We start from the raw sequence: 22,838 nt of genomic DNA on the forward strand, positions 1-22,838 counted from the left end.
CATCAGCTAACAGCTAACTTCATCCATTCAGCAACATTCATGCATATGCTAAACTGGCTGAAATCGGGGAATCTGTCAGGTGGGACATCTGAAGCTATCAGTCATAAAAGAGGAGAGGGACAGACAGAGAGAGAGAGGAATCGGAGGCGAGAGGAACGGAGAGGTGCGTTGGGGAGAGACCGGGAGAAGAAATCGAGCAGGAGTCAGAGAAAGATGAGACGGAGGAGACCGAAAAGGAGGAAGGGATAGCACAGACAAATGGGGAGCACATCGGCCCATCGCGGAGTCAAGGTGAAAAAAGAGGAAATATGATGAAAATGATCTGTGTTTGGGCTTCACTTGGATTGGCAATGCAGATTGCCCAAAGCCACAGTGCGTGGTGTGCAGTGAGGTTCTGGCTAACAGCTGTCTGAAACCCTCTTATTTACGTCACCACCTGAACACCAAGCATGCCAGTGCAAGTCAAAAGCCCCTTACATTTTTGATATCGAAATTGGAGGAGTTACAAAACAGCCAAACACAACTGCAGTCTCATTCATGTGTTGGGTCTACAAAAAACACACTACGTGCTTCATATCTGGTCACAGAACAGCAAGAAAGGGGCTACCTCACACAATCGCCGAAGACGTGTGCTTGCCAGCTGCCAAAGAGATGATGGAATGTATGATTGGTGAGAGAGAAGCAAACAAGTTGGACGTGATCCCGGTGTCCAACAACACTGTCGCGCGGCATCGATGCTTTGTCCGAAGACATCCTGGCTACATTAGTCGGTCGCGTGAAGAAGAGTGAGGTTTACTCTCTGCAAGTAGACGAGTCTACAGATGTGGTCAATCTGGCCAATCTTCTGGTGTACGTCTGTTACCTTTTCGAAGGCACGGTGCAGGAAGATTTTTAGTCTATTTTGTGTTTTTTATCTTGTAAACAAACACCACGCGACAGCAAACTGTTCTCTCATTGGTCCGATTTTTATGCGGCTATCAATAGGCTCTGTTGCTTTTTTTCTTTTTTGAGGTGTGGGGGATTGGGGGTGCGTGAACCCGGTTGGGATGTAGAAGGGGGTGCGTGACCTAAAAAGTTTGGGAACCGCTGCCCTAGACTATAGGGAGGGCAAACTCAGATTTCTTGTATGTTTCTTGGTCCTCATTTAATTGGACTGAGTTTATTATGTCATTATTCAGATCATTAGGAGGCCACAAAATTGTTTTGCTCAATTCGTTTTGTTATTGCTGGAAAACAATAAGGCCCCAGGTTGAAGAGGTGAGATGATGCTGCCAAGAAGAGAGAATGTGTGTGTGTGTGTGTGTGTGTAGGTGTGTGTGTGTGGCCCAGGGACCAGCAACCATGACGTACATTCACACCTCTAATTGAAGGCTGTTACATCACATCATCTAACTGGAGGCACTATTATCATAACAAACAAGTGAGCATTTGGATCAACATACATTCAACTTTTCAAGGTTAATACAAATGAAATAAACAACAATACAATAAAAATAAGTTTTTATTAAACATCGTCAGGTTTACGGTTCATGTCATTTACCAAATGAAAAAGACAGTGACATTACAGAACAGCAGTGTACAAACACAGTACATTGAAAATAAAACATTCCCCACACCAGACCACAGAGCCTTGTTGTTATTGTCCGGAAACAATCAGGTCCAAAGTAATTTGTACATATTAGTGCTGGGCAACGATTACAATTTGTAATCGCAATTAATCGCATTGTTATGCGCACAGTTAAATAATGAATTCAAAAGTAGTGTATTGCGCACTTTTATTTTAAAAGTACTGCCTATATGAACAAAAGTGCAATAACATTTGGTTTGCAAACACTTTAAACAAATAAGGTTCTTGTTAACAGCAGTATTCCCTTTACACAGTAGCAGTTCAAATACAGTTGTGATTCTGATGATAGATATTCAGCCGGTGTTCACAACTTTATCTTCATGTGTGTAATAGATGCAATTTGAAATATACTTCTTGAAAACGGCAAACCTATCTACGTCATGTTTTTTATGTTTGTTAAATTCTCAGTAGCGATAACTAAATGATATGCTTATTATACATATCACAAACAAAACTTTAAAAACACTAAGCAAATTATACAAATGAATCGTTTCTTTTTTGCTTTTTTTGATCAGACACATATGCAACGCTGATTACCGCAATATCTGTGGTATTTGTTATGTACGTTGGTACTGTTGGGAACGTAAAGGAGCGTGTTTGGGTTATCAGCATTTAAGAAACTGAATTCTTGACATCAATAGAATTATTAATGTATGTAACAATTATTAATGATTATTAATAACAACGGGGCACCACCCTGCGAACAGGGACCAATAACCAAACGATAAAACTAAGTCTCATAATTAGTAGTCACTCATAATGTCAATAGTCGGGTGCGACTACACATTCAGTGACAGTGAAGGGTTGAATTCGAGCAGACTACTACATACAGTCTTATCAAATACATATGCACAAGTAATCACAGACGACTGCTCCTTAAAGTATAACAGAGTTTATTAAATCAAAATAATAAATGATCAAATCAATTAATATTGCAACCAACAAACGTTATCATACAATTTTATATGCCTAAACTAAAGAATGAATAAAATGGATGAGGGTGTATGTCTGTGTGTGTGTGTGTGTGTGTAAAGGAGAGTCTTTAAGCTACAGCTAAAGACTACAAAGATGGCGGCGTCGAGTGACGCGGGCCAAAAGGGGAGGGGCCTTACGATACTACAACTAAACTACCACCAGATGGCGGAGTCGAGTGACTCGGACAAAATGGCGGTGAGACTGCTGTATGTAATCACATGTGCCGATGCACACATGTGTTGTGAGGCAATCGTTTGAACGGGGCTTCCCCCAGGGGCAGAGATAGGAGCTGTGTGTGCGTATTACGTGAGAGGAGGAAGAAAAGGAAAAGGAGCGAGAACTCGACGTGCATCATACGAGCGTGCGATGTTGTAGGGAGCCTGAGGTTGCTGGTTCTATCACGCATAAGTATACCGCTGTCGTCTTTGAACTGCCGGTAACTTATGCCGTGATAAGCCACGCACCTCAGCTCACTCACAGAGTCGAGTTAATGAAGAGAGAAATAAACAGAACGAAATGAAATAACTCAAAATAAATCCCAAGCAAACAGTCATAGCAGTTAATACACAATGCAACGGAGCTTCTCTGGTCCGTAAGGAGTTGCGCAATATCTCGATATCACGCGACAGTAACTTAAACACGGGAATATCAACATATAAATGAATGGCTTGAATTAAACTTAAGTTAATTTAAGCTAAGCTATGCCCAGATACCATGAACCTTACTTGTCGATGCTTCGTTGCAACGGAAAAGTGTTCGTGGGGAAGTTGTCCGTTTTCCTCGTCAGGAAGGGGCAGGGGGAGCTTGCTTGCAACGCGGCTTTGCCGGCGCTGTTTTGGTCCGTTGGCGTGGCTCTGGAGCAAACGCAGGTCCGATCTGTACTCGCTGCAGGGAGGACAGTTAACTTCGGATGAGACGGCGTGTCTGCGCGTCTTACCGGGAATCATCGGTCACGAGAGAAGCGAGGTTTCGTCGGGCTCCTCTGTGCCGGTTTGTGCACAAAAAAAGGGGGGAAAAGTGGAGAACGGATCGCAGATGCGGATTCGTTACGCGGGCTGAGTGGGCCTTTACTCAGAAAAAGAAAACACGGCTGTTTCGACCAGCGAAATGGCTCGTGGCCTGTCAGGGTTTGATGAGGGGTGAAGGCCGCAGCTTCCTCGTGGCCTCCGTCGTGCTGGAGGGGGGAGGAGAGGCCGATGTGTCTTCATGTGTCCAGGACGAAGGTCCGGGCGAAGAGAGCGTTGTGTGTTCCCTGTCCGACGGAGGTCGAAGGGAAAAAGCAATGAGGTGTGTACTGCAGGCGGTTTTGTAGAACAGTGGTTGAACCACAGGGGTCCTGGGGTCTCTTGGCCCTCGGCCAATGAGATTGCAGCGGTGCATTCAGGTGACTTCAGGAACCATAGTTTTTTTGGGGGGGGGGGGGAATTCACACCCTAGTGTGAAATTCTTCAGAGGTTTGCTCTCATCGAACTACAAATCAGGATGAAACCTTTGCTTGAAAAAGTGAAGGCCTGATTCTCTTTGTTCACAGCACATGTTGAAGCCATATGGTCAGACCCCAACAGTCCATAGAGGCTGATAAGAAGCTGTACATGGAGGGACTTAGGACCCACGGGAATATAGGTGACGCATGGAACCTGTCGTCTGTACCGTGGCAGTAACGTGCATGAGGAAGTTATGCTCATAAAGAGTTCCAGCAGTTTGTTCTCACGTGCTTATATGTTCATTTAAAAACACGACAACATGTATTTTGATATCGTCACGTTTGATCATGTGACGAGACGATCAGGCGTGTGTGAGACAGGAGGGACCGACGGTTCCGGATCTGGCGTGTCACCCGGTGGGGGGGAGGAGAGCGGCAGCAGAATGAAGAGACGCCACACAAACACAGCTGTTCACCGCTCGCTGCCCGGTTCTTGTGTTAAAAAGGTCTGCTTAATAATTTTTTTTAAACTGCGTTAACTTGCCCAGCACTAGTATATATACATTCTCATAAAATGGTTAGCATATGAGCCTTCTGTTATCTTGCAGTTAATACAAAACTTGAATAGATCTGGGTTAATTTCATTGCATCTCCCTGGGGTAATATGTAGTCTATCCCTCCATCCGTTAACCAAAACTGGGGGAGGGTGACATTGGGACGAAGGCAGGGTTCACTGTGGACAGGTCGCCAGACTATCACAGGGCAATATGTAGCCAATGATTTATCTTAAAGTTCCTTCGTTCTATTAGCGGTTAAACAGCCAGACTGGTTCAGCCACATATCATACCATCCTATCTTTAATTTCTACACCAAAATCATTCTCCCATTCCATTTCAAGCGGAATATATGATTATGTGAAAGTCACCATATACAAATCAGGTAGAGAGATGGTGATGTGGATAAATAAGTAGATCCTAATGGAGACCATCGGAATGTAGAAGCATCTGTGGGTGCACAAGGATCCTGCTTGGAGAGAAATATTGCTTTAGATTTTGCGTAGTTAATCTTGTATCTAGTAACTCAGTTAAGATACTTACATAGAGTAATATGTCATCAGCATACAATGATATTTCGTGCCGCTTGGCCCCTGTTTGAATAGCCCTAATATCAGGATCAGTACGGATGGCCTCTGCAAGAGGCTCTATTGCTAATGCTATGAGTAAAGGTAGCGGCAGCCCTGTGCAGGGCTTCGTTCAAGTGGAAAGATGGGAGACCATTTGCTGTTTGTAATTACAGAGGCTTTTGGAGCAGCATAAAGCACCTTTGTCTGTTTGACTGAAGTTCTCAGAAAGTCCAAAATTAGCAAGGACATGGACTACGTATGGCCATTCTATCCTATCGAAAGCTTGACCTGCATAATGATACAACCAATGTCTTTTACTTTAACACCATATTGTAGTATATTTAAAAACAGCCTTTTTATGTTATTTAATGAATTACATTTTAAGAATTATTTCTCTAGCAATTGACAACATGCCTAAAGAAACGTGAGCATTTTGGGCTACAAATAAAAACATGCAAGCTAGCTAACGCTACATTGTTATCTTAAGCAAGATTGTTTGTGTAGTTTCTTGAGGTAAAATGGCAATGTAGTGACAGGACACAGTGTGGGTTCCCTGGCTGCTCAAACGTAAATCCCTGTCGGCTCTCTTTGGGGTTTTTTTGTGCATCATTGAATGATAGCGAAGCATTCTCCTGATTATTATCGTCCAGGCGGATGATCAGGTTCGAATGTTGTTTCGAATACTGTTTATACTTGAAGCACCAAGAGGGGGCGCTGTCATTTTCACAGGAGGGAAACACTATTCGACGGGGAACAGCCTTTGACATAACACCTGCTTCTTTCTTAACTTTTCCAGCTTTTCAGTTTCTCTCTCATTAATTTCAGTTGTTATGATAGGTGACTAATTGGCACGTTTCGGTACATTTTCAATACAGCAGAAAAGCAGAAATGCCAGAAAAAAGTCCTTGATTTTTTTATATTTAATAATAACTGATTCAGTTGCCACTGATTCTGTCATCTCTTGGGCCAAATCCTCGCTGATGAGACTCTCAAGGGGGTGTGTCTGAAGAACATGGCTCTTCATCTCCCATTCAGTTGTGAGGTAATGTGTCGTTAGTCAGGTAGCTTTGTGATGTACGTCCGTCTGTTAGAGGAACAGCAGGTGCTTTGGTCATTTGACTCTCTGTTTTAGCATTTGTTTTCTTTTACAAAGCAGGAATTATGGTCTGGCGAAATGGGCTTGTGAAGGAGTAGTGTCACGGGGCTCAATAACATTAGGCATGTTCTTACGGCCTGCGTTTTCCACTCCAGAGTAGGGTCTCATATCCACGGCTATAAATATACCTTTAGCCCTGTTCCAATCAGTAGGGAATCGCTGCCTAAACTCTGCGGGAATAGTTTGTGGTGTGTGTGCTGCTGTTGGTTTTCCTTGTAAGGTAGTTTAGCATAGCGTGCCTCCAATAACAAACATGGTTCATTCAACATGGACAACTGATTACAGGTGTTGCTGACCTTGCTGTCTTTACTAGCAGCTGTTGTTCAGTTAAAGTCTGCATTTTTGCAGAAGAAGCAGCTGTTAATGGAACGATTAGCGAGCGGCGTGTCCAGAGGCATTATCAGCCCTACGGAACGACAGTCTGAAGTCACGGTTAGCGGCTTTGAGGAGGACGGACACAAAACGGAAGACTTTCCTTATTCATGCTTATTTTGTTCTGCACAATTATTGTGAAGTCCACAAACATAAACTATAGAGGAGCAAAACATGAATTGCTCTCCAGTAGGACAGAGACTTCAGCCACCAGCAGAGCTACGAGTGAGAACAGAAACAATGAAACGAGTGAGACCTGGGGGTGCGCGAGCTGCCTCTAGGGGGTGCGCAAGAGGAAAAGTGTAATGGCGGTCTGATGGTGTAATAATATTAAATATTTAAAAAAAATGTAATTTTAATTTAAAAAGTGGGATTTTTCACGAAATAAAAACATGAATTATAAAAATCCCCTTTGTAAGATTTAAAATTAAAAACGTACAATTTAATAAATGCACTTGAGCTCCTTCCGGCAGTCTTGCGCCTGCCGCCAGTCGTACACACTAGCCAGCCTAGCTTGTGCAGCTAACCTCAGCTAACAGCGAACTTCATGCATTCAGCAACATTAATTTAAATATGCTAAACTGGCTGAAATCGGGGAAACTGTCAAGTGGGACATCTGAAGCTATCAGTCGTAAAAGAGGAGAGGGACAGACAGAGAGAAAGAGGAATCAGAGGCGAGGGGAATGGAGAGGTGCGTTGGGGAGAGACCGGGAGAAGAAATCGAGCCAGAGTCAGAGGAAGATGAGACGGAGGAGACCTGCGTGGTGTGCAGCGAGGTTCTGGCTAACAGTCTGAAGCCCTCTTATTTACGTCACCACCTGAACACCAAGCATGCCAGTGCAAGTCAAAAGCCCCTTACATATTTTAAATTGAAATTGGAGGAGTTACAAAACAGCCAAAAACAACTGCAGTCTCATTCATGTGTTGGGTCTATAAATGACGCACTACGGGCTTCATATCTGGTCAGTTACAGAATAGCGAGAAAGGGGCTACCGCACACAATCGCCGAAGACGTGTGCTTGCCAGCTGCCAGAGAGATGGTGGAATGTATGATTGGTGAGAGAGAAGCAAACAAGTTGGACGTGATCCCGGTGTCCAACAACACTGTGTCGCGCCGCCTCGATGCTTTGTCCGAAGACATCCTGGCTACATTAGTCGGTCATTAATTGTAAATTAAATGTGATAATCTGCCTCTGAATCTGTGTGTGTGTCCTCGCCATCCGTATTGCTCTTTAAAAGTGATGCCTTGTGTAACTGAAATTTATTGAAACTTTGTTGCAGTGTTTCAGGGCGTTTTCGCACCCGTAGTTCGTTTGCTTTGTTCTGATTCAGGGATTAATATGATACAACGTTGCAGTTGCCCCTTTGTCCGGTTTGTGTTCACACTGCAACATTTAACAGCGGACTAAATATTGTAAACAAACGCCACGCGTGAGCAAACTGTTCTCTCATTGGTCCGATTTTTATAATAATAATAATAATAACTTTAATTTATATAGCGCCTTTCAGGGGACCCAAGGCCGCTTTACAAGAGTAACAGTTTAGACAAAAACAGTTTAGACAAACAGTCAGAAAAACAGAACAAGTAAACTAGGGGCCGAAAGCCTTGGCGAACAGATGGGACTTGAGGGCCCTTTTGAAGGCGTCCAGAGTGGAGATGTTGCGGATCACCGCAGGGAGAGAGTTCCAGAGGGTGGGGGCTGCCACACTGAAAGCTCTGTCCCCGAAGGTTCGCAGTTTGGTGCGGGTGGTGGCAAGCAGGCCAGAGTCTGGAGACCGCAGGTTCCGGGGAGGGGCATGTGGGCGGAGGAGGTCCGATAGGTACTGGGGGGCATGGGCATGGAGGGACTTGTAGGTGAGGAGGAGGATCTTGTATGAGATGCGGGACTTGACTGGGAGCCAGTGGAGGTTGATGAGGGTGGGGGTGATGTGCTGCCAGGGCTTTGTGTGCGTGAGAACCCTGGCGGCAGAGTTTTGTACATACTGGAGCCTGTCCAGGGATTTGTTGGGTACCCCGAACAGGACACCATTGCAGTAGTCCAAGCGGGAGGTGACAAATGCATGGACCAGGGTTTCAGCAACAGACTCCGAGAGTGACGGTCGGAGTCTGGCAATGTTCCGGAGATGGAAAAAGGCAGTTTTGGTGACGGACTTGATGTGGGACTCGAAGGAAAGGGTGGAGTCCAGGATGACACCCAGGTTGCGGACTTCAGGAGATGGGGAGATGGAGCAGCCGTCAACCTCGAGGATGAAGTCACCAACCTTCCGGAGCAGCGCCTTGGGTGCCACAACCATGAGCTCTGTCTTCTTGGTGTTGAGTTTGAGGAGATTTGATGACATCCAGGTTTTTATTTCATGCAGGCAGTTGACAAGGGACTGAGGGGGGAACTGGGAGGATGGAGTAGTACTGAGATAGATTTGAGTGTCATCAGCATAGCAGTGGAAGTTCAGTCCATGATGGCGGATGATCTTGCCGAGGGGGAGCATGTAGATGGTAAAGAGGAGGGGGCCAAGCACAGAGCCTTGGGGCACGCCATGATTGACTGGGGCTAGGGGGGAAATAGAGCCGTTGATGGAAACAAACTGTTCCCTGTTATGGAGGTAGGATGAAAACCAGGAGAGGGCGGTGCCAGTGACCCCTAGAAGGTCAGATAGGCGGTTGAGGAGGATGGTATGGGAGACAGTGTCAAATGCTGCCCCGCTTCCTGGGTCGTGGCGGTGGACTGGCTGTTATCCACCGAGCCGGCATCCTGGTCAAAGAGCTCCCAGTACCTACAACCTCCTCATTCGAGTGTGTTGTCTTCAAACTGGCTGGGTCTGCTCCGCTCCTGGTCGCCCTCATCTACCGCCCACCTAAAGCCTCCACTACCTTCCTGTCTGAGCTTTCTGAGTTGCTCACCTCTCTCTTCTCCATGTCTCCATCAATTTTCCTGCTTGGCGATTTCAACATTCATGTGGACTCCAGCAACTGCAAGTTTGCTACTGAATTCCTGTCACTCCTGGACTGTTTCAGCATCAAGCAACATGTCAAGGGTCCCACCCACAACAAAGGCCACACACTGGACCTGGTGTGCTCTGCCGGCCCACCACCCCCGACCTACAGCGTCTGGACCTGGCTGTATCTGACCATCACGCCATCCTCTTCACTGTTCCTGTCTCCCTGCCCAGGCAGCATCCTAAACGCACCATCATGTTTAGGAACATCAAGACTGTGAGTGCACCAGCCCTATCCAACCTGATAGCTACCCACATGGCCTCGGCTCCCTCCGACTCCACCGTGGACGGCCTGGTAGCCCACTACAACGCTGCCTTATCCCTCAGTCTCAACTCTCTCGCCCCCATCAAAACCCGGACTGTTTCCTTCACCCGCCCTGCCCCCTGGTTCACTTCCGAACTCCGCAGCATGAAGGCCTCTGGTCGCCAGCTGGAGAGGCTTTCTAAAAAAACTGGCCTCACGGTCCACCTCCTGGCCTTTCGTGACCATGTGGAAACCTACAAGGAAGCTCTCTCTCAGGCCAAAACAGTATACTACTCTCGTTTGATCGGTGCCCAGCAAAGCAACCCTCGATCATTGTTCTCCACCATCAACCGCCTACTCCGCCCCATTGACGCCCCCCATCCCTCTGGTGCTCCCGATCTCTGCTCCAAATTCCTCGACTTCTTCCAGGCGAAAGTCGACTCCATCCACCAGCAGCTCCTGACACCAGCCCCTCCCCCTCCACCCGCACTTCAGCCACCTGGCAACGCCCCCTCAGCGCCGCACCTCTCCCTTTGTGACCTCTCCTCCTTCTCCCCTGTGGATGCTCCCCAACTGGCCAAGTTGGTCAGCTCGGCCAAGACGTCCACCTGCTCCCTGGACCCCATGCCTACAGCCCTGGTCAAGGACTGCTTACCCACCCTCTGCCCCTACATGGTGGACATCATCAACGCTTCTTTGGCATCTGGTATTGTCCCTACCAGCTTCAAAACTGCCTCAGTCACCCCCATCCTCAAAAAGCCTGGCCTGGACATTGATGACCTCCACAACCACCGGCCGATCTCCAACCTCCCCTTCCTCAGTAAGACTCTGGAAAGAGTAGTCGCCGGCCAACTCCATCTCCACATGTCCAACCATGAGCTCTATGAGCCCCTACAATCCGGCTTCAGACTCCAACACAGCACGGAGACCGCCCTCATTAAGATCATCAACGATCTCCTCATTGCTGCTGACTCTGGCCGCCTCAGCATCCTCATCCTCCTGGATGAGGATGCTGTTATGCTCTGTTGCTTCTTTTTTTTCATTAAGGGGGGGGGGGTGCGCGGACCCGGTCGTGATGTAGAAGGGGGTGCACGGCCTAAAAAGTTTGGGAACCGCTGTAGTAAACCATTATGTGTAAGTGTTGATTTTAAAGTCAATTTGATGTGTGAGAGAGAGATAGAGAAAGACCCACAGTGCTGTAACTATGTCTGAAAAATAAAACATCTAAAACTTTCCACGAAATGTGTCTGTTTGAGTTTATAGAGGAAGATCTTAAGTATCAAACACAATCTTTCATTTTTAAAGAGTACTTTTTTACTCTGTCGTATTTTTTAAATTTAGCAACCAATCTACTTCCTGTTTACACCGGCACCAACCCGCATGCCCGTGTACGTGAATAGTGATATTCATTTTCAAGCGTTGTAGTATGGATGTAGATCATTTTGAAAACAATGCTGAAACGCCTGTGTGGACGGAAAACTCTGTTTTAAAACGTATTAGTTAGGATGGAGCCTTAGTCAGAGTGTCCTGGAGCAAGATTCTACTCACAATGAGTGTTGTGGGAATCTACTTCCGGTCAGAGTACCCTTTAACATAGACTGAGTTGGACTCTGTGAACATTATGTCTCTACCATGCTTATCATGGTACTCTTTTTGTCTGGCTTGATTCTGCCCAACCTTTTCAGGTAGTGAAGGATGCACCAGATCCAGCTGGGTCCAAATCCTTTGATTCATGAGCAGATCAGCAGACATGGCTCCGGTTGTGGTCTATGGGGTTGATCAGTACGTAACCGGGAACCTGGTTAGCTTTGGTTCCACACTGCCCTCCCCCATCTTTATTCGTCCATCCTTGAACACACGCACCGCACACCCGTTGAGGATGGGTGGCATGGTGCTGTTGGTACATGCTTTATGCTATTTATTTTCAGGAAGGTGTTGAACACTGCACTGACCAGGCTGGGCCTATTATCACTGACTAGGACTGCTAGGAGAACATGGGGGGGCAGAGATGCTTCTCAATTTCTCCACTGTCATGGATGAAGTTATAGACTGCATTCGGTTTGCCTCAATCCACTTTGAGAAAGCATCAATAGTGAAGCTGTTTCTGAGGTGGCTTGATTGGACTGACATGCATGACATCTGCGCACCACTAACGCCAATGTTTTCATTCTATGCACCCCTGGATAAGCATCAGATTCTCCTATCATAGTCTATCGTCCTTGTGGCTGTATTATCAACATACTTCCCTGTAGGATGCACCATGCGTGTTAACACACGCATGGCTGCATTTCTGGGTGTATACACACTGTGGGCCAGGAGTGTGCAGGAGCTCTACAACAGCCACTAATGTACTCTGGACAGAATGCCGTCCTGTTTTACTTGAAGTGGTGTGCTATTCATGTGCTCCATGAGCATTACCACCTTGCCACAAGTTGTCGGATGCCCTTATTCTCTCCCAAGAGGCCCAGTAGTGGTTTCTAGTCGGACACAATTGTGTATGCGTATGATTATGGTGGAATTTCATATCAGGCTGGCAATGATAGCCAGTGTTTTTTATGTCAAGCATAACATGTAACATAACATGTATCCGATTGGTCTGTCAGTGGCGTCTGGAAACTGTTGGGATAAAACTGCTCTGACACTATAAGGTAATGCATCTTTGTGTCATCAAAGTGCACTAACAACTGCTCCCACTAAAGGCACATTTTGGCAGCCTTAAATGCTTTGCTTCCCCATCTCCATGCGGCTCCCTTCCTGAAGAGCTCATGTAGTGGCCACAGCATGGTGGAGAAATTGGGCAAGAGCCTGTGGTAATAATTGAGCATTGTCAGAAAAGATTTAAACTAGGTCTGGTGGGGCGGTGTTATGGTCTGCTGTTTGTAATTCTTCTCTGTATGGCTCCCCTCTCGATTCATCACCCAGATTGTACAGCATTTGAGCATAGTCTTCCTTTTCCCCATCATCTCCCTGCTTAGGGGTTGCACCTCTTATGTTTCATTGGCTCTGTCTGGACTGCCTGGTGCTGCTGCATTTCCTGGCCAAGTACCTCCTTCTGTTGATTAGACTGATAGAGTGATGAGTTGAAGAAGCGGATGAATCTGCGAAGACTGGGCTGCGATGGGGAGGGGTGCGTAACAGCAGCATGAACGTACTGAAGGTAGACAGACAATCATATTTAAAAGAGACAGCAACAAGATGATAGGCTAACAATGTCATTGTTGCGTTGTGCTGTTGGATAGAAGAGACCAGCTGATCTAAACAGCTGATATCATGATTGACAGCCCCAAAAAATGACAGCAAGGAAATAATGAGGGAGCATGCGTGACGATTGAATGGCAGATGTATGAGAAATAAACTACGGGCTTAGGCATGCAAGAGTATAGTCTTCGTGAGCGAAGTTACGCTAGAGCTTCATTTTGTCATGCGCTTCCAATAGAAGCGCATGACAAATTAGAATTAGAATTAGAAATGATCATACACACATTTATCTCTTCACGCATTGACTACTGCAACTCACTTTTCACATCACTCAGTGCATCTGCTCTTAACCGTCTGCAGGTCATCCAAAACGCTGCCGCCAGATTACTCACCAGGACAAATCGACGGTCTCACATCACCCCCGTACTCCGATCTCTCCACTGGCTTCCTGTAGCATGTAGGATACACTTTAAAATTCTCACGATCACTTACAGAGCACTTCACGGTCAGGCTCCGGCTTATGTAGCTGATCTACTTCGCCCCTATTCACCCGCCCGCACTCTCAGGTCAAACGCTCTAGGTCTTCTGTCAGTCCCACGCACACGATTTAAGAGCCGTGGTGACCGAGCCTTTGAGGCAGTGGCCCCGAGGCTCTGGAATGCTCTGCCTGCAACTCTGCGCCTCGCAGATACTGTGGATACTTTTAAAAGCCAGCTCAAAACCCACCTGTTTAGGCTGGCGTTTGTGTAAAAGTAAACCCATGTCCTAGACCTGCTCTTAAAATATGTTTTACATTTTTATTTTATTTTTTATTTTATTCTTTAATTTTTTAATTTTCTCTGTGTAGATAATTTATTGACCCTAGGGTCACATTGTGTTTTTTATGCTTGTAAATGTCTGCTCTGTTAAGCACTTTGTGATACTACTGTCTGTGAAAAGCGCTATATAAATAAAATTCATTCATTCATCCATTCATGACAAAATGAAGCTCTAGTGTTGTTATTGCCACACACCAGTCTGTCTTTCAGAACATCATTTAGTGCAGTCCCAAACCCAGTATTCAATAAGTCTCTTCGGTCCCCTACAAATGATGCGATCAGAATACATTACAGTGCAGTATTAATTTGAGCATGCCACAGGATTGTCATTGACGTGATGCCATTCAATTCAGACTTGGAAATGCTACTACACTACATTATTCAAATGAGAAAATGACATTTAACAAGGAATACCCTGCCTGAAAATGGCCAAATAATGCAGCTGCATCAGCACCTTGCCATGGCTAACAGGGAATCAACATATTACAAAAACGTAAGATCTTCATACAAAATGATGATGAATCATGAATTACCATGTAAGGTGACATAACACTGACAAACTTAAGTAGGATGAAACATGATCAAGAAAATGGTACAATACAACTTGGCCCCAACCTTTGTGTTGTGTTATCTGACCTTAGGATGGAATCAGACTGAAAATGGAATATTTGCTCAGCCATGGACTGTTTTGGTCCATAGAAAAGGGGAAAGTTCATGATAATATATTTTGTTTTGCATCAATACAAATATTACTTTAGCATTCTTGATACACACACACACACACACACTCAGCAAGTTGTTACCTTTTTTGTTGCTTGGCGTTTCACAGGACACTGTATCCTAAGTTTGATTGGACAAGTGAGCTTTGCATTAATTATAGTAATGAGACAGGAATTCATAAATATTAAATCTAACTCTGGCAGAGTGCCACAGTAATCAATGACTTCTATACTGATGTGTTTCTGGAGGGTTTGTTGTGAATGAAGATCGAGTGAACAGACTGAGATCGAGGCGTTTAGCTCAATTCAAGCAATAACATTTATTTGTGACAGAAGTATTATGTCCAGCAGTTAAACGTGCACGGACCCTAACCAAAGGCAAAAGGTGCAAAAGTGAAACCTAAGGGTGCTTATACAGAGTGCGCAGGCGTGTCCATTCTGGTACTCCTTGTGGAGCCACTGGTCAAATTCAAAGCAGAGGCGGATTTGTTTCTAGCATTCAAATGGCCTGATGGAGCACTGGGCAACGTCACCCACAATGGCTCACGTCCGGAACCCGCCTTCTCTGGAACGTCAGTGTGTGTGAAATGTTGATGTACAGCATATTGTTAACACTTAAGGTGCTGAAAAAGGGTGCAGTTCTAAACTATTTCGAAGTCTCTGTGTGAATAGATAAAAAGAGCTCTTCTCCTACTCTAAGATGGCAGTTTCCGCCCTAATCTGGTGGTTTAAGCAAGTGTTTCTTTCAGGGCCACTGTATCTGTTTCTATCGTACGAACGGGTGACGGAATGCCCCATTCGGCGTTTTTTACCTACTTATAGTGACCTCACAACTCCACAATATAAGCTTTACAAGTATAGCGCATATTATTTAACAGTAAATGAATATATTTTATTTACAGGTTCAATAGGTATGGTGTGAAAATGTATGAAGACCTAGTATAAAATAAAACTAACATTTGAATTGTGCATTAATACTGAACATAATATTTTGTCAATCAAATGCTTAGAACTGAATATTTCGCAATCTTATTTTTGATAATGTGTGTGGATAACTGAATGACAGGAACACATTAGCTTGGACATGGATATCAGCATCAACAGGACTAATGTGCTTACTGAGATACATCCCTGCTATAAGATAGATGTCTCTTACGTACTAACGAGCAACCCTTCTGCAATATGTGTATTGTTTCATATTTTCCTTGGCTCATTATCTGCTATAACTGTATGTGGAAACATGCTTGTAATAATCTCCATCACTTACTTCAAACAGCTCCACACTTCTACAAACTACCTCATACTCTCTCTTGCTGTGGCTGACCTACTTGTTGGGCTTTTAGTCTTTCCTCTCACCATGGAATTCTCTAGAACGTCATGCTTGTACTATGAAGATTTATTTTGTAAAGTACGGAGCACCTTTGATGTATTACTGTGCATATCTTCTATTCTAAACTTGTGTTGTATTTCTCTTGACCGATATTATGCTGTGTGTCAGCCTCTGACATACAGAGCTAAGATAAATAATCATGTTGTTGTGATCATGATCTTGGTGAGCTGGGGGGCTCCTGCTGTGATTGGAATCAGCTTCATACTTTTAGGAATAAACCAAGAAAAATGTGCCTTAATGGCAAACATTTTCGGACTTATTTTCTCATTTTACCTCCCAGCGATTGTAATGCTGTTTATCTACCTAAAGATTTTCCTTGTGGCACAGAGACAGGCACGCAGCATCCAGAACACAACCCGTCAGAGAACAAAGTGTGGGGCCACTGTCAGTAAGATGGAGAGAAAGGCCACCAAAACTCTGGCTATTGTGATGGGGACTTTTTTTCTGTCTTGGCTTCCTTTTTTTCTTACGACCGTTCTTTCTTTCAGTCATGTTTATGTGCCGCTTTCTTTGTTTGAATTACTTAATTGGCTTGCACTGTCAAATTCTATGCTCAATCCGTTTATTTATGGTTTGTTTTACAGCTGGTTTAGATCAGCTTTCAGAATGATAATTTCTGGAAAAATAATTCAGGGTGATTTTACAAACTCAAAACTACTCTAATTAATGGTTAGCTGTGCTGAAATACAGTATGTATTGTGTATTGTGTCTATGATGAAAATGTATGAAACATCCACATGAAAAAACATACACAAATATGTATGCACAGTCTATACACACACTATACTATAGACTGTACTGTACCTAAGATAAAAGTATAAAAACTACTTTATATTTAAAATGTGTCGGCCGGAAAGTGGATGTGTGTAGGAGGGAGGTTTTTGTAAAGGGTTCTGGCGACGCCCAGGGAGCTTGGTTCACAATGTTCATGAGTATCTACTCTTTTTTTTTGTGTCTGGGATTGGTTGTTTGTGTGGTTGGCAGGCATGTTGTGAGCTGTTCTGTTTGTGAGTGGCATGTAACCTGTGTCAACTGAAATTAAAAAGATTGAAAGAAAGAAAAATGACTTTGAATAAATCCTTTATAACGTTTTATAATAATTATTCAGCTCTTTAATGATAATAAAAGAGGATGTGAACAACATAATTCCATTGATTAATTACTGTTACAACATGAAATACACAACGTTGTGATTTTGAAGACTTTAGTAGAGTTTGGTTTGCAAATTGCTTTCCAAAGAAGTTCCAAAGACCTCGTCAGGCAGGTGTTTCCAAAGCCTGCCTCCGAGAGTAGACTTGTTGCCATTCGATTGTCTGGCAACTTTGAAGCTAAATTTTGTCACCAAAAAAAGTACAGGAAGGCACGATTCCATCAACTGGTTTGGAGTGAATAAACAAGACCAGTGATTCTTAACCATAGGGCCACCTAGCCACCTAGAGGGCCGCGAAAAACTTTCAGTTTTGCACCTGTGGGCCATGGGACCGCATAGGTTATCAATTTAAGACACCAGAGATCAGTGTGTGGAATGTGGGCTAATGCTGTCAAACAAAGCTCTGGAGTCTTCAAAAATAAAGCGACACCAAGCGATGAAACATCCAACGCTCGTGGGAAAGTCTGTTGGGCTTCTTGTTGTGTATGCAGGTTTCCATACACATGATAATAAATGTCTTTGTGATCATCACATTGTATCATCTTATTTATTTAACAAGGGTTTTGCCTGTTCAACACCGGCATCCTCGATCCCCTCCCCTTCCGTTCCTACGGCTTGTTTGCGCAAATACGTCACAAAACATGTCCGTGTTTGGTATCCCAGCATGCCCAAAATCCTCATCCTTGCTAAGAAATCATCGATTTTCTTTCATTTCTTATGGTTTCTCCACAAAAGGAGCCCACACACACACACTGTCGAAAGTCGCCATAACCGCTGCAAGTCGTATCTTGCAGCATTTCGACAGAAAAAGACACATTACAGACCCGACAACGTGCTAGCGGATGTTACCATGGAGCTACTGCCTTCAGAAAACACTAGTACTTATAGTACAAACCGTATATTCCTCTTCCATAAGCTGTCAACCAACGTTTGCGTAACTGAGCTATTCTCATTCTCGTTCGTGCGCTCGGTCGCAGCCATTAAGCACAGCAAGTCCGCTACTCACACACCATGTCTTTGGCCATATATACATAGTTTTTGCAATTTGCAAAGGCTAATAATAAAAGGAAAATAATATAATATCAAAATATAAAGGGAGAAACACCTTTAGTGTGTCAGAATATCATGTGGTTACCATGTGTCCATTTGGGTCTCCAAATGTCCTTTTAGAGCTCCGCCTGGATCTCTTCATGAAGAAACACTGTAGAATGGTCATACTTTGTCCAATCTTCTTCAAATTTGAGGCAGTTGTTCACTGATAGTGTAGTTACAGCCCTATACTGTCCTTTACCTGTACAGATACAGCCACCGGCAGTTATTTATCCTGAAAATACTTTTTTATTTTATGCGGACAAAAATCTTAAATTTTTACTGACTCCAAAGGCCCACTGCTCTGTTTCTGTATGACCTACAGGTTGTCTGACACTTTTGATGCATATAGTCAGAGTGGGCCCCGGGACACTTTGTACTTGAAAAGTTGGGCCCTGAGGTCAAAAAGGTTAAGAACCCCTGAACTAGACTACATTGAAGTTTTGTTAGAAGTTGACGCTATAGGCTTCGTATGGCTGTAATCTGCCAGTAAACAGAGTAGAAAAAGTAGAGGGTGCAAACTGGAGCCATGTTGGTTTTAAAACCGGACTTAAAAGCTGACTTTTCAGAATGAAACTGATCACCTCTTTGTCAGGTAAAATAAATCTGTGTAGCACTTTTGAGAGGTGTCGGCTACAATCTTTCTTGCTCGCTTCAGGGTCCTTGAAGTCTTGGAGGGATGGCAGATTGCAGCCAATCACCCTCTCGGGAGAGCGAATGATGCGCTGCAGCCTGTCCTTGGCAGTGGCTGCAGAGTACCAGACCATGATGGAGGAGCAGAGGATGGACTCAATGATGGATGTGTAGAAGTGCACCATCATTGTCTTTGGCAGGTTGAATTTCTTCAGCTGCCTCAGGAAGTACATCCTCTGCTGAGCCTTCTTGGTGATGGAGCTGACAGGACAAGGCGCTCAAAATACTTCACAACCACAGAGGTTAGGACGACGGGCCTGTAGTCATTAAGTCCTGTGATCCTTGGTTTTTTGGGGACGGGGATGATGGTGGAGGCCTTGAAGCAGGCTGGTACGTGACATGTCCCACAATGAGGTGTTGATGTCTGTAAACACCGGAGACAGCTGATCAGCACAATGCTTCAGGGTAGAGAGACAGACAGATAACGTTTTGGATTAAGTCCCTTATGAAGATGATGTCTAGTTTTAACTCACACAGTCCACACCCTCAATTGGACTCTATAGGCAATAATATCCTAAGTGTAGCCAGCCAATCAGGCTTAAAAACTTAGCATTTTCATTAATATGATGCCATTCACTTCATACTTGGAAGTGATACCAGCAAACGTTTATTCAAACAGGAAGGAATACCGCATCTGAAAGTGGCCCAATAAAGAAGCTACATCAAAACCTTTAGGGAGAGAAGACAGTCAACTGATTGCAAACATTTTAGATCCATCCATCCATCCATCCATCATCTTCTGCTTATGGGTCGTGGGTGCAGCAGGTTTAATATTCTTGACATCCCTCTTCCTAGCAAGGCTTTCCAACTCTTACTGAGGAAAACCATGGCTTTCTCACGCCAGGCAAGATATACAGGATATAGTCCCTCTTGTAATGGGTGTAGTAAGGTCCCAGGAGCAGTACGACAAACACCAGGGATAGTTTGACTCAAACTTTATTTTCCTCTGCACCCACAACAGGAAGAATATTTTCAGGAAAACAGGGGCTGGTTCTCGTGGTCGGGGACAGAAGGCTGAGTGAGTTACCGGGCAGAGGCAAGGCAAGGTCGTCCAAAACAGGCAGGGTCGGTAACGGGGAATCAGTCCAAGGGTGTACGCGGGAAAGCCTTGCATGGAAGTGGAGAACAATCTGGCAGTGAGTGTGTGTGAGGGAGGGGTTTAAATAGTGGAGGAGACAGAGTGACCAGGTGAGAGTAATGAGCTGATGAGGTGAGTGTCACTGAAAGGTGCACTGAATGAACTGATTAGGTGAGTGAGAGGTGGAAAAAACTGGATAGTAATGGCAGAGCTGTGACAGAACTCCCCCCCCCCCCCTCAAGGGCCGGCTCCGGAAGTCCCAAAAACAAAACGTCTCCCAAGGCAAGACGGTGGGGGCCAGGAGGAGGGTTAGAACTTCTCCGAGGCCGCAGAGTCAGAGTCCCCAGCCGGGTGGGTGGAGGGGTTCTGGTGGTAGGGTTGCGCCCAGATGAAGGACCCTTATAGTCTGTACCGGGAACCTGCTGGGTGTTCCTGGCAGTCGTCTTGGTCCTAGACGGTTGTTCTGGGTGCTGCCTATGAAACCTGGTGATGAGTCGGGGGTCGCAGATGTTCCGAGCCGGAACCCATTGCCTCTCCTCCGGACCGTATCCCTCCCAGTCGACCTGAAGCCCTCGCCCCCAGCGGCAGGAGCGCAGCAAGTGATGAACTGAGTAGACCGGACCTCCTTCAATGAGGCGAGGAGGTGGGGCAGCCGGCACCAAGGGACTCTCCAGGACCGGTTTGACCTTGGATACATGGAATGTGGGGTGGATGCGCATGGATTTGGGGAGCTTGAGCCTTACTGCCGCCGGGTTGATGATCCTCTCAATTTCGAACGGCCCGATGAACCGTGGGTCCAGCTTCTTAGACTCAACCCGCAAAGGTAGGTCCCGGGTTGACAACCACACCTTCTGACCCACCTGGTAGATAGGGGCTGGAGTGCGGTGTCGATTAGCTGCTGTACAGTGAAAAATAATGATCACCTGGCCTGTCGGGAATTGAGTCTCTTGCTGTGTGGATGTACTCAAGGTTTTTATGGTCGGTTGCTCGGGCCCTAGCCCAGGTCTGCCGGAAGCGGGGGATGAATGTCTGGACAGATGGGCAGGATACCTCCTTTTCTAATGCAGGGAACAGAGGTGGCTGGAACCCATAAGTGACAAGCCTGTGGCAGAGCTGGTCAGGGTGTTATGGGCATACTCCACCCACATCAACTGGCGGGACCAGGAGGCAGGATTCCGGGAGACCATGCAGCGGAGGGCTGTTTCCATCTCCTGATTCTTCCTCTCTGTCTGACCGTTGGATTGAGGGTGAAACCCCAAGGACAGACTGACAGTGGCCCCAGCAGAGCGCAGAATTCCCTCCAGAAGATGGAGGTGAACTGAGGACCTCGGACGGAGACGTCGACTGGAATCCCATGCAGGCAGAAGATATGCAGGGAGATGAGTTCTGCTGTCTCCTTAGCAGATGGAAGTTTGGGTAGAGGAATAAAATGGGCCAGTTTGGTGAATCTGTCGACCACTGTCAGAATGGCAGTGTGGCCCTCAGATGGTGGTCGTCCGGTGACAAATTCCAGGGAGAGAGGAGGGCACACGCTGGGACTGGCTTGACCCCAAGTCGCGGCCCTCACCGATTCCTCAATCTCCCAGGTGAGGATGGCTACTCGGCAGGAGGCAGGGAGGATGGACGAGGAGCCAGAGGTAGGTTCCTCCTCCCCCTGGAACTGACGGGAGAGGGCATCAGGCTTGACATTGCGGTGATATTGCGGTGATAGGAGAGCGTGAAGTGGAACCGGGTGAAAAATAATGATCACCTGGCCTGTCGGGAATTGAGTCTCTTGCTGTGTGGATGTACTCAAGGTTTTTATGGTCGGTCCAAACCATAAATAGGAGCTTGGTCCCCTCCAACCAATGGCGCCACTCTTCCAGCGCCAGCATCACCGCAAATAGTTCTCGGTTACCAATGTCGTAGTTTCTCTCGGCAGGGGAAAGCCGTCGCGAGAAAAAGGCGCAGGGATGGAGCTTTTGGTAAGTGGCCGAGCGCTGGGACAGGACACCCCCAACCCCTATGTCGGAGGCATCCACCTCCACCACAAATTGTCTGTCCGGATTCGTGACTCGGAGGATGGGTGCGGAGGTGAACCTGGACTTCAGATTCTGGAAAGCCTCTTCAGCTGCAGAAGTCCACAGGATAGGAATCTTGGAGGTGAGGGCAGTGAGTGGGGAAGCGACCGCGCTGTAATTCCTGATGAACCTCCGATAGAAATTGACGAACCCCAGGAAGCATTGAAGTTGCTTGCGGGAGTTTGGGACATCTTATTGTCTGTAGTCTTCATCTTATTGTACATTTTTGCAGTAGCTAGGTTCTTGTCATTGCATTTCTATAAGTGCAGTATATCTTATATTAGCCTTTTAGTAAACATTAAATTGTTAATTCAAAAATGTCTTGGAAATTGTTATAACAGGCTCAAGGACACAGACAGTATAATAGACCTCATATCACATGCAAACAGAATGTAGCATATCTCATCTAATTAGACTGGTGACATTTGAATAAATTATGGTAATTAGGTGGGGATTGATTATTTTAACATCTAGTCAAAAGGTTTTGCACAGTAGCACAGAGAATGCCACACACCCAGGACATACACCCACGCTGATGTGTCATCTATTTTGAGTGGTTTGGTATGAACCTTAACACTACAATTATTTTGTTGTTTTAAATGTATGTCTTTGTGTCTCAAGAAAATGAATGTTGTGGTTACACATGCACAAGTAAAGATTCAAGTATTTGAGAATTTTCCTCAGTTGGTTAATGTTGGAAATTAGAATTTCAGGAATCTATGTAGAAGC

The 22,838-nt window shown here is 45.5% G+C and overlaps 1 protein-coding gene across 1 annotated transcript; it reads left to right on the top strand.

The window, feature by feature from the left end:
* Nucleotides 1-15,733: 15,733 nt before the first annotated feature.
* LOC306793481 (trace amine-associated receptor 4-like) lies at nt 15,734-16,702 on the top strand (the record flags this gene model as incomplete). The annotated part of the gene is made up of 1 exon (XM_079291127.1): nt 15,734-16,702. The coding sequence occupies one exon, from the start codon at nt 15,734-15,736 to the stop codon at nt 16,700-16,702; it is 969 nt and encodes a 322-aa protein (XP_079147253.1).
* Nucleotides 16,703-22,838: the final 6,136 nt, after the last annotated feature.

The sequence above is a fragment of the Melanostigma gelatinosum genome (genome assembly GCF_949748355.1).
Source record: "Melanostigma gelatinosum genome assembly, chromosome: 19".
NCBI lineage: Eukaryota > Metazoa > Chordata > Actinopteri > Perciformes > Zoarcidae > Melanostigma > Melanostigma gelatinosum.